Source organism: Anolis carolinensis, chromosome 5 (genome assembly GCF_035594765.1).
Source record: "Anolis carolinensis isolate JA03-04 chromosome 5, rAnoCar3.1.pri, whole genome shotgun sequence".
NCBI lineage: Eukaryota > Metazoa > Chordata > Lepidosauria > Squamata > Dactyloidae > Anolis > Anolis carolinensis.
The window spans coordinates 151,865,099-151,876,979 of NC_085845.1; the positions used below are offsets into that span (position 1 = coordinate 151,865,099).

Sequence of the window (11,881 nt, forward strand, 5' to 3'; positions counted from 1 at the left end):
CCATGCTCTAGTGTGATGAGGACCATAAAGCCTGGACTAAAGTCCAGAATGGATCTATGGTGGAAAATACTGGCCAAAACTAGATGATAATGAAGAAATGATCACTGAAACTTCAGTCAAGTTGGAAATATATTAAGATGGAAAAGCTTGAAAGACATGCATTGTTGACATGCCTCAGGGATTTAGAACTTCATTTTAGAGGATGGTCTCCATTTTCATTCTTCTAAACTGAAATCATCTGGAGGTCAATAGTGTATTGCTAAATTGTGAGTCGCTAAATATCTGCCCAGCAGGTGTCTGAGCATATCTGTGATGGAAAGTGCTTCTAAAGATGCCCTGGAATTCACAGGGTTAGTTGGCACTGGGGAATACATTTCCTGCCTCCCAGGAGTTCCTATGAAAGTGAAACTTAACTTGAATGCTTAGGATCATGTCACAGCCTTTATTTGAATCAACTTTTCGGTAGGTAATGCTCACATCAAATAATGCTACTTGTGGTATGGCACTGGGGCTTTATGGAATGTGTTTTGGTTTTTGATTTTCTTGGCCTTTCAAAACATTCCTTTTGAGTTGAAATTAACATATACTCAAATAGATTCATGCATTCCCAGATACAGGCAAAAAGCTCTAGTTCTTTCCAATTTTTTTGTTTGCAAGCATTTTTCTGGGTTCATTTGTGTAAGAATGACAAGATAATAGCAGGACTTATATTGCAACATTGCTATAATGTCTCCCCATTCAACCTATCTAGCTCAGTAGAAGAGGCCATCACATATGTCACAGGTAAAGCTTCCATTGATGCCAGCTGAGTATTATTTTAATCTCTTTTACTGCTCACTCCTCATTTTGCAGAATGACACCATGTCATTAAATTTCGGCAAGATACATATGTTACATGTTCCAGATGTGCAAATTTGGAGAGTTCTGTTACCTAGTTGTCAATATCAAACAAAGAGCAGAGTTTGAGGCCCATAAAAGGAGTCTCATAGCGACTGTCAGCACATTTAATCCATGGAGCAGGTATCTCACCCAAGGCCCACTGGGCCAGAATGTAACCAAGCACCAAATAAATAGAAATAAATACAAGGATAATGCTTGTTGCAATGAGAAAGGTGTAAAAGATGCTTGCTATATTTTTCTAGACATGTCAAGAGATCTTTCTGAAAACTAGCACTGGCAACTAGGGTGTTTATTTCTTGTTTGTTTTGCCTCCTATACAATGGCAAAATGGCTAATGCTTCCCCAGATATGTTTCTCCACAATTTTCATAAGGAGACATTCTATAAAGCTAGCCTCTTTCCCCATTGTTAAGCAGATGCACATAAAACCTGGAAGGCCAGAGTTATTGATCAAGAAGACACAAGCTATCTAGAGTCTGCTTTTGTGCCAAACGAAAGATGCTTAGAAAGTGCACAAAAATGCTCACTCAGCAAAAAGCAAATCTTTTTTTCTGTCACAAAAACAATATAAACAAAAATTATGTTCCTGTGTAAAGTTAATTCTCTGCTTAGCATGCAAATCATGCCAGTGACCACGTGTAAGGATGTGTAAAATTTCATATTGCTATTGATAGATGCTGAATTGACTGCATTTCCATCGAGCGGAAATAGCAGAGCATGTTCATTTGAGAAAGGAGAAGGAAGCCAACGAATTCTCAGTCTCTTCTTTTGCTACATTCCTAGGCTACCCAAAAGCATGTTGTTGCTTGAAACAAAGGCCAAGGTATTGATACCTCCGTATTCATACCCTCCAAGTATTCTAATGTGGCAGAGATAGTTCCAATTATTCCTCTCTCTTCCAGCCTTTTTCAGCTGCTTTTAAAATGACCAATTTTATTTTCCTCCTACATTCTATTTGCCCTCAAGGAACTGGGAAGGCTTCTGTTCGATGTTTTGATGTTTTACTTTTTGTCCAATATAACAGGTTGCATTTTAAATTTAATTTTAATTGTTAGGTCATAATTTGTTTTATATGTTGGGTTGTTAATTTTCATTATTATGGGTGTATTATTGTTGTGTTCGGGCATTGAATGTTTGCCTTTCATGTTTGGAATCTGCTCTGAGTCCCTCCAGGGAAATAGGGTGGAATATAAAAAAAAAGTTTACAATAATAATAATAATAATAATAATAATAATAATAATAACAACAACAACAACAACAACAACAACTCAGCCGCTATCAGGACCTCAAGATTGAACTTCAAAGACTCTGGCAGAAACCAGTGCAGGTGGTCCCGGTGATGATCGGCACATTGGGTGCCATGCCAAAAGATCTCAGCCGGCATTTGGAAACAATAGACATTGACAAAATAACAATCTGCCAACTGCAAAAGGCCACCTTCCTGGGATCTGCACGCATCATCCAAAAATACATCACACAGTCCTAGACACTTGGGAAGTGTTCGACTTGTGATTTTGTGATACAAAATCCAGCATATCTATCTTGTTTGCTGTGTCATACAATAAAATAATAATAATGATAATAGTCCACAGCTGGTCCAAACTGAGTTCAAAGTACAGAAGCAATTTGCATTCAATAAATTCAGCTGGGGGAGTCCAATTGAGATGTAACTGAGGCATGTACTACCATGGTCAGATCTAGCGTCTCAAGATACAGGCGCAGCTGATGCACAAGTTTTAATTGTGCAAAGGTATTCCTGGCCACTGCCGGCACCTGAGGCTCCAGTATCAGCAATGAGTTCAGGATCACTCCAAAGCTGCAAACTTGTGTCTTCGGGGGAAGTGTAACTCTGTCCAGCACAGGCTGTATCCCTATACCCTGACCTGCCTGACAACTGACCAGGAGTACCTCTGCCTTGTCAGGATTTAATTTCAATCTTTTCACCATCATCCAGTCCATTACCTGATGACAGACATTGATTCAGGACCAGAATGGCATCCTTGGCTTTTGGTGGAAAGAAGTAATAGAGTTCAGTGTCATCTGCATAAATATGGCACCAAATTCCAAAACTCTGGATCAGTGATTTCCAAAGTGGGTGCTAGCGCCCCCTGGTGGGTGCTGCAACAATCTAGGGGAGCGGTGATGGTGACAGGTATCTTTCTGTTTAATTGCTATTAAAAAAATTTAAAAAATAATTTCCAGGGCGCTGAGAAATATTTTTACTGGAAAGGGGGCAGTAGGCCAAATAAGTTTGGGAACCACTGCTCTGGATGATCTCTCCCAGCAGTTTCATGTAAATGTTAAACAGAATGAGTGACAGAATGGATCCCTCAGGGACCCCGCAAGCCAAAGGGTTGAACAGGAGTCACCCAGCACCACCTTCTGGGTTCGGTCCTCTAGGAAAGAACAGAGCCACTGTAAAACAGTGCCTCCTAATCCCATCCCAGCAAGACAACCCAGAAGGATATCATGGTTGATGGTATCAAACACCACTGAGGGGTCCAGGAGAACCAACAGGGACACACTTCCCTGTCTAGATGTCTTCGTAGATCATCTACCAAGGTGACCAATGCTGTTTCAGTTCCATAACCAGACCTGAAACCAGATTGAAATGGGTCCAGATAAATCAGTTTCTTCCAAGAAACTCTGGAGCTGAGAAGTCACCACCCTTTCCAGAACCTTGTCCAAAAAGGGAAGATTTGAAACTAATTGATAGTTGTTTAGTTGATTGAGATCCAGTGCTGGTAAGTAGAGATTTTACTACTGTCTCCTTAAGGCTAGATGGAAATTTGCCTTGTCTTAAGGAGGCATTTACTAGCACTTTAACCCACTCAGCCAGGCCCCTTCTGGTTGGTCTAATCAGCCAGGACGGGCATGGGTCAAGGATGCAAGTGGTCACCCTCATTGCTCCCAAGATCTTGTCCTTGTTATCAGATGAAATAGATTGAAAAGAATCCAGTAAAATGGGACAAGCAGGAGCCCGAGTTACATCAATAGAACCTGCATCAATACTGCCATCTAAGTTGTTTGGGTGGTTCTTTGCAGTTTGTTCGGGTGGTTCTTTGCAGATACAATATTGACAGCCACAAAAGATTTCTGTGCTGCCTTCATTGCCATGGAATAGGTTTTAAAAATGCTCTAGACTGCGCTTGGTCAGATTTGCTGTGGGATTTCCACCAACGCAGCTCTGGTCTCCATTTCACTTACTTCATCGCCGCCAGCTCCTGAGAGAACCAGGGTGCTGATTTGGCTCTGCTTTGTGAGAGGAGAAATTCAGGAGCGATTGTGTCGACCACGCTGGCCACCCCCCAGAGGTTAACCAGAGCTTCAACAGAATCACCTACCAAGAGGCAGGGAATTTGCAATGTTAAGTTATGACTGTGAAGGACTTGATCAATTCATACGCTCTAATATTTTATCATATACTTCATCATTACCTAGATTTGAAAAGGGGGAATTCATCATGCAGAGGTGAGAGCTATGGAAAATAATAAGAGTTAAGCTTTCTATGAGTATGTGTATATGTAACAGATTGATTATATTCTTTTGGATTCTGCTTTAGGAGTTCTTGCCTTTCCTATATAAGGATGATTTTGGTTTAGAGATGTGTATTTTGAATCATTTAGTATATTTTGAACCTCTACAATCCTTGCCAGCACATTGAATGTTCTATGGATATAGCATATATATGAAAAACTGTCTTATAGTTTATATTATTGGATTATATTTCTGTTTATAGTTTAGAAGATGCCACTCAAAATGATCCTCCAGTAGAATGGAAAGGCCACAGGAAGACAAGCTAGTGTCTGCCCTGGCTGCCTTTCAGCATCTGTTACCCAGAGATGGCTGCTTGACTCCATTGAAAGATATCCAAATCACTTTTAAGTGGTGTTACAACAAGCATGTTGCCCTGCAGCCAATTAATCCATTTAGGCCTATCATAGATAACAAGGCTACTCTGATGACACACACATTAGGCTCACAGAAAGATATTGGGAAAAGATGTTTAAATTGATTGCAAGGCCATCTTTGGTTACCTGGCAACATGCACTTTTTGCATTAAGTCCAATAAAGTGACAAGTCTTGCAAATTCAGAAACTGTGATGCTTTGAAACTGATTTGTCAATCTAAGTAGTATTCCATGGGGAGATATACATTTCTTTCAAATAATTTTATTAGTGCTTTCCACATATAAATAAAATCACACCACCTTGTGCACGAATCGGGGAGTGGGAGGGTAATCCGGTATTGTGGGAGGAATAAAGAAAGAAAGAGTACATATATATACATAGATATAAAAGAGAAAGAAAACCAACCAAAAAAAAACACATAAAAAAGAAGAAATAAATAAAATTGACTTCCATCTTTACACAGTGTCTTATACAAAATTTTGTTCTTTCAACCGTTTCCATCTGATGTCCTTATTGTATCTTCTCCCATTGATAATCATATACAGCTCCTTTGTGAGACTTTTGTTCCTCCTTAACTGATTAACTTATATCCTATGTCTTTCAAGTATTTTATTACCAATTCCCAGTTTGTCTGTTTTTTTGGTCTCCCTTGATTGTTTTGTAACAAATAGGATAGTCTGTCCATATTCATCACATCCCAGATTTTTGTTAACCAATCACTTACATCCGGTACCTCTTTATCTTTCCAGGCTTTGGCATAATTCATTCTCGCAGCGGTAGTGAGATAATTAAAAAGAATCTCTTTGTTCCTATCTTTCCCTATATTTAACATTCCCAAAAGGAAGAGTTTCAGAGTCAGCTCAATTCTAATCTGCAACATCTTTTGAATTCTTTGATGCACTTCTCTCCAGTAGTGCATTGCCTTTTTACAGGTCCACCAACAATGAAAAAAGGTCCCTACCTCCTCCCCACACTTCCAACATTTATTTGATGTTTTATTGTAGAATTTTTGTGGTGTCCAGTACCATCTATAGAACATCTTTATCCAATTTTCCTTCAGATCTGTGGCATATGTAAATTTGAGTCTAATGTTCCAGCTTTTTTCCCATTCAGCCAATTGTATTGGTGCCCCAATATTTTTTGCCCATTCTGTCATACACGTCTTGATCGATTCTGTTTCTGTTTCCCATTCCAGTAACTTTTTGTAAATTTTCGATATTATCTTTTTTTCCGATTGAATTACCTTATCCCAGAAACTCTCTTTGTCCTCGAATCCTAATTTTTTATCTTTATTATAATATTCTTTTATTTGAATGTATTGAAGCCAACCTATGTTTTGGAATTCTGTAAGTAACTCTTCCTGATTTTTCAGTTTATAAGAGTCGTTTTCCCTGATTAATATATCTTTATATCTTGGCCAGTTTTCCGCGCCCAGTTCCCTTCTCTGGCACGCCTCTAACGGGGATATCCATAGCGGTGTTTTTAAATATAGTCTCCTCTTGTATTTATCCCATATTTTCAACAGTGATGATCGAATAAAATGATTCCCAAAATTTTTCTCTATTGATTTCTTGTTATACCATAAGTATGCGTGCCACCCTGATCTTAAATCTGCTCCTTCTAATACTGTAATTCTTGTTTTTTGGAGGGTGGCCCAATCTTTTACCCACATTAATCCGCAGGCATCATGATAAAGTTGGAGGTTCGGGAGACCTAGCCCCCCCCCCTTTTCTTTTCGTCCATCAAGTATATTCTTTTAATTCTTGGTTTCTTCCCCCTCCATATGAATTTACTCAAATCTTTGTTCCATTTTTGGAATCTTAGAGAGTTCCTTATAATTGGGATATTTTGGAAGAGGAAAATCATTTTTGGCAGTATGGTCATTTTTACTGCGGCCACCCTCCCTACTAGTGATAAATTTAGGTGTTTCCATTTTTCCAAATCCTTTTTAATTTCCTTCCACTTGGTATCGTAATTATTTTCTAAAAGTTGGGAGTTTTTGGCAGTTAGAATAATTCCTAGATATTTGATTTTTTTCCTTACTTGGATACCTGTTGATTCCATTAATTCTTTTTGTCTTGTGTTAGTCATATTTTTTGTTAGTATCGTCGTTTTATCTAAGTTTATTTTTAGTCCTGATATCTTTTCGAATTCTTTAAATTTATCTATCCAGGTATTCATTGTTTTAATTGGGTCTTCAATTATACATATCAAATCGTCAGCGAATGCTCTGATTTTGTACTTGTGTTTCCTGATGCTTGCTCCTTTTAGTTGGTGGTCGTTTCTAATATTCCTTAGTAACAGTTCCATAACAAAGATAAATAGAAGAGGAGAGAGTGGGCAGCCCTGTCTTGTTCCTTTCTGGATTTTAAAATTTTTAGATTCCAAAGAATTTATTTTTATTTTAGCTTCTTGTTGGTCGTAAATTTGATTGATCGCGTTTGTAAATTTGTATCCCATGTCCAGCTCCTTTATCATTAATTTAATAAGGTCCCAATTTAAATTGTCAAAAGCTTTTTCCATGTCCACCGCCAGTAATGCCAATTCTTCCTTTTTAGTACCCTCGTAATATTCAATTATATTTATGATTTCCCTCACATTATCTCTCATTTGTCTTCCGGGCAGGAAACCTGTTTGATCTTCTCCTATCCAATCGGCCAAGAATTCCTTCAATCTTTCTGCTAATATATTTGAGAAAATTTTGTAATCCGAATTTAACAAGGATATGGGTCTATAATTCTTCACTAATCTTGGATCTTGCCCGTCTTTGGGGATCACTGTTATCGTGGCATAGCGCCATGTGTCAGGCACTTTTTTATTATCTAATATCTCATTCATAATTTTTTTTAAGTGTGGGGTCAATTCTTCCGCGAATGTCTTATAATACAACCCATTTAGTCCATCCGGGCCTGGTGCCTTATTGCTCTCCATGTTGTTAATTGCTCTTTGAATTTCTTTTTCGGTTATTTCTTTGTTTAGAAATTCCCTCTGTTCTTCCGATATTTTGGGTATTTTTTGATTACTGAGGAATTCCCCTATCTTATCCTTTCTGATATTATCTTTGGAATATAATTTACTATAGAATTTATTAAATTGGTCCGCTATCTCCTGCTCTGTTGTGTATCTTATCCCGTCCGAATTTAATTCTGTTATCGTTCTGGCCTTTTTTTCTTTTCTAATTTTCCAGGCTAGCCATTTTCCCGGTTTGTTGGCGTTTTGGAAATGCTGTTGTTTCAGGAATTTTAGTTTGTTGGCCATCTCTTCTAAATCTAATGAAGTCATTTGTTTCCTGAAATTTTCCAGATCTTGTTTTGCTCTACTATCGTTCGGATCCTGTTTCAATTTATTTTCATTCCGTTTAATTTCTTCTTTTAGGTTTGCTCTAATCCTATTCTTAATTTTATTTTTCTGGGCATTTTGCTGAATAAAATGTCCACGCATATATGCTTTACTCGCGTCCCAGATTATTTGTGGGGAGACCTCAGTCGAATTGTTTAAATCAAAGTATTCTTGGAGAATTTTTTTATTTTTTGTAACATCTCCTTCTGACTTGATGAGATTCCCGTTTAATCTCCAATTATAGTTTATTTGTTTCCTATTGATAATGAATTCTATTGGGCAGTGGTCTGAGATATATCGGGGTAAGATGTTTATCTTTGACACTTTGGGGATCATTGGGGTGGTCATCCAGACCATATCTATCCTCGTCCAGGTATTATGTCTGTTGGAGAAGTAAGTGAAATCCCTTTGTTCGTCATGGTGGGCCCTCCAGGTGTCTATCAAATCCCAGTCTTGTAGCTCCTTTACAAATTTCGTTGGTAATTGGTCTGATCTTGTTCTTCCCTTTTTTGTCTTGTTATTTATTCCACCTCCCTTTTTGTCTAACTCTGGATCGAGTATTCCATTGAAATCTCCTAATATTATTAGTTCATCAAAATCCTGTTCATCTATTTTCTTTTTTAAATTTTCTATGAATGTTGTTTTTGGGCCGTTCGGAGCGTAGATATTGCAAATTAGAATTGTCTGATTGTCTCTCCTAATCTTTGCACCCACCCATCTGCCGTCATCGTCCTTGAACACTAATTCCGGGTTCAATTTCTCACTTATGTACAACACTACCCCCCTCTTTTTCTCACTGGCTGTTGATGAGAATGCCACCCCTAAACCCTTGTGGGATAATAATGCAACATGTCTGTGGCAGATGTGTGTTTCTTGAAGGGCTATTAAATCAAATCTCGACTTCTTTAGGTGGTTGAATAATCTATTTCTTTTATTAGGGGAATTTAATCCATTGATATTGTTTGAGTGACATTTTATTTCCATATTCTTATCTTAATCTTCTTTTGCTTCTTTTTCCTCTAAATCTATCAAATTCGGTTGTGAAATGGGTTTGATAGCGTGGGTCTCTGGGGAAACGGCTCTGGCTCTTTTCTTATTTCTTTCCAGTTCTTCTTCTAGAGGGCTAGTTTTGGGGTTTGGTTTAGTTTTTTCTTTCATTAGAAATTTGTAAAAATCCTTCGCTTTGTCCTCTGATGTAATCCAGTGCTGTTCTTGTTTGTAGGTGGCCATAATTCCTTCTCTTCTTTCCCATCGAAATCTAATGTTTCTTTTATTTAATTCTTCCGTAAGGAAGAGATATTTCTTCCTTCTCTGCATTGTACTTGTCGGATGTTCCCTAAGGATTGTTACCTTTAAACCTTTAAATCTGATAGTATTTTTTTTACTTAGTCTCAAAACTTCTTCTCTGGTTTTCCTTCTCTCGAAATGGACCACCACGTCTCTTGCCACTTTATTTTGCTTTGAGAAGTTTGTTGTCACTCTAAAGGCTTTTTCTATACTCTCTTCCATTTCTTCATCTTGTATTTGTAGCAGATCCGCTAAGATTTGCATTACTATCTGTTTCACATTCTCTCTTGGCTCTTCTACTATATTTCTTATTCTCACTTGAAACTCTAGTTCTTTCCTTTCTAATCTTTCTTGTCTTTCTTCTAATTTTGCATTTCTCGATTCCAACTTTTCTAATTTTGTTTTGAAATTATCTTGTGTTTTTTCCAATTTTTTGTTATCTTCCTTTATATCTTTAATATCCTCCTGCAAGCCTTTCATTTCTTTTTTGATATCTGTAAATTCCTCAGTTAAGTCCTTTCTCAAAGTTGTCAACTGGTCCTGGAACGTTTTTTGACTCTCTGCAATCCTATGGAGTTCTCTCATAATATCTTTCAGGTTCACCTCCTCCGAGATTGATCCTTTTCTTGCAGGGACTTTCTTGTCTTCTGTCTTCATTTTTGGGGTAGTCATCTTCCGGTGGATTTGTTTTCTGTATTACTTATTCTTGGGTTCCCTAAAATTAGCGGGGTAATTCAGATTTATAGATATTAACAATATTTCATAACAATGTCATTTGGTTTTGACCTAATCTGTTGGGGGAGTGGTTAATATACTTAAGATCGTTCTCGTAATTCCTTACTTGATCTATTGGCGCTTACTACAGTTAGTAAGAGGTTTCTCGCAATCTCCCTCCCCTACTCCTTAACCTCCCCCTTTCCTTTTCCTTTCTTTTTCCTTCTCTTTTCCTTTTCTTTACCCCTCTCTTTTTTTTCCCAAGTGTAAATTCCGTTACCCCCCTCTGTTCCCTGACCCCCTGTTTCAGTGGGTCTAAGGCCTCTTTCCCCCTACCGTTGCTCAACTTGAGTTAAGTCCTCGTCTTCCTTCCTCTCTCTATCTTTCGTCTACTACTCGTCCTCTTTTCCCATTCCTCTCTCCACCCGTCTGCTTCTCGTCCTCGTCAGCGCCCCTCGGCGACTCGCCCGTCTCACGACCTGGTTCGCGACCTGATTCGCCGCCTCTTTGCCTCTCTCCTTCCCCCGTCTGCTTCTCGTCCTCGTCAGCGCCGCCTTTCCTCTCTCCTCTCCTCCACTTCTCCTGAGCCCCTTGCTTCTCCGTCTGCTTCTCGTCCTCGTCACTCTCCGCGCTCGACTCCTCCGTCCTCTTTCCACCGCCCTCCTCTCGTCTCACCGCGGCTCCTCGCACACTGTCCGGACCCTGATTGATCTATCCGCAGCAGTTGGCTTACTTCTCCTCCTCCTTTCCCAGGTCTTCCGTTTCGCGACTTTGCCACCACACTTTCTTGTTTTCTCTACTCTCCTGAAACTCTATGGTGCACTTCCTCAGAGGTCCTTCTTGTCTCCTCTCTACTATTCCCTCCGCCACTCCTTCCGCTGGGTCATTTCCGCCCCCTCCTTCATCCGGGGATCTCGACCACGCCGCTGATGCAATCACCCGGCTAGACCAAACAGCCTAATCTCAAGGTCAGCCCTCCGCCTCCGGTCTCCTGTTCACCCTGGGGATTGGCACTTTTCCAACTTCTAAGTGAGTTTCCCCACAATCGCAATTCTAACTAAATGCAGTATTTCCAATCGTTCCAAATTCCCATTTCCAGTTTGTTTTCCTTTTCTCGACAAGGATCAGCGTCTCCCTCTAACGGTCTTCCCCTCTCCTCTTTGACCCTAATTGAATTATTTTAATTCAATTATTCAATTATTTTAATCTCTTTGATGAGGGGGGGTACCTTTTGTCCCTGATCTTCTCCGTTCTTCCTTTGTCCTTTTTATAAACCCTCGACACCAGATCTCTCGACACTGTGTTCCGATCCTCTCTCATGCGGTCCTCGATCGATCGATCTTCACTCTTCCCTGATGTCTCTTTAAATTGGAAGTGCGGCTGGCGGCTGTACTGGGTCCCTTTTGGTCCCTTTGCACTCTCCTGACCTGCTACCACCTCCCTTGCCAAACCTCTTGGACGTTCTCCTTGAGGGAGAGCGTCTCTCGGGAGATATACATTTCTAAGGTGCCCTTCACTATTGATGTTCCTGCTTAATGGCTCCAGTTCACTATTGTGCGACTCTACATTTTCTCAGATGTGGAAGACTAGAGTTTTAATAAGAACTCAAAGGGATTAACAACAAATCGTGATTTTCAAATAGGCTGTACAAGTTTTGAAACAATAAGGTAAAAAGAAGTTTAAAGGGGGGATGAGCATACAATAAGGAGCTTTTCTTTACCTTACTATCT

At 39.3% G+C, this 11,881-nt stretch overlaps 1 protein-coding gene across 1 annotated transcript; it reads right to left on the reverse strand.

Annotated features, from left to right (window-relative positions):
• Positions 1–10,529: 10,529 nt before the first annotated feature.
• Positions 10,530–11,471, reverse strand: LOC134299569 (octapeptide-repeat protein T2-like). Its single transcript, XM_062982740.1, has 2 exons — positions 11,380–11,471; positions 10,530–10,842 (listed from the first exon to the last, which is right to left on the reverse strand). Exons 1-2 carry the CDS (start codon positions 11,469–11,471, stop codon positions 10,530–10,532), a joined length of 405 nt encoding a protein of 134 aa, XP_062838810.1.
• Between the last annotated feature and the right edge of the window lie 410 nt (positions 11,472–11,881).

Coding starts and splice junctions, on each gene's coding strand:
- LOC134299569 (XM_062982740.1), bottom strand. CDS start 11,471: ATGAGAGAGGATCGGAACACAGTGTCGAGAGATCTGGTGTCGAGGGTT. Junction 10,843..11,379: donor GAGAAGATCAGGGACAAAAG/GTACCCCCCCTC, acceptor GGGTCCGGACAG/TGTGCGAGGAGCCGCGGTGA.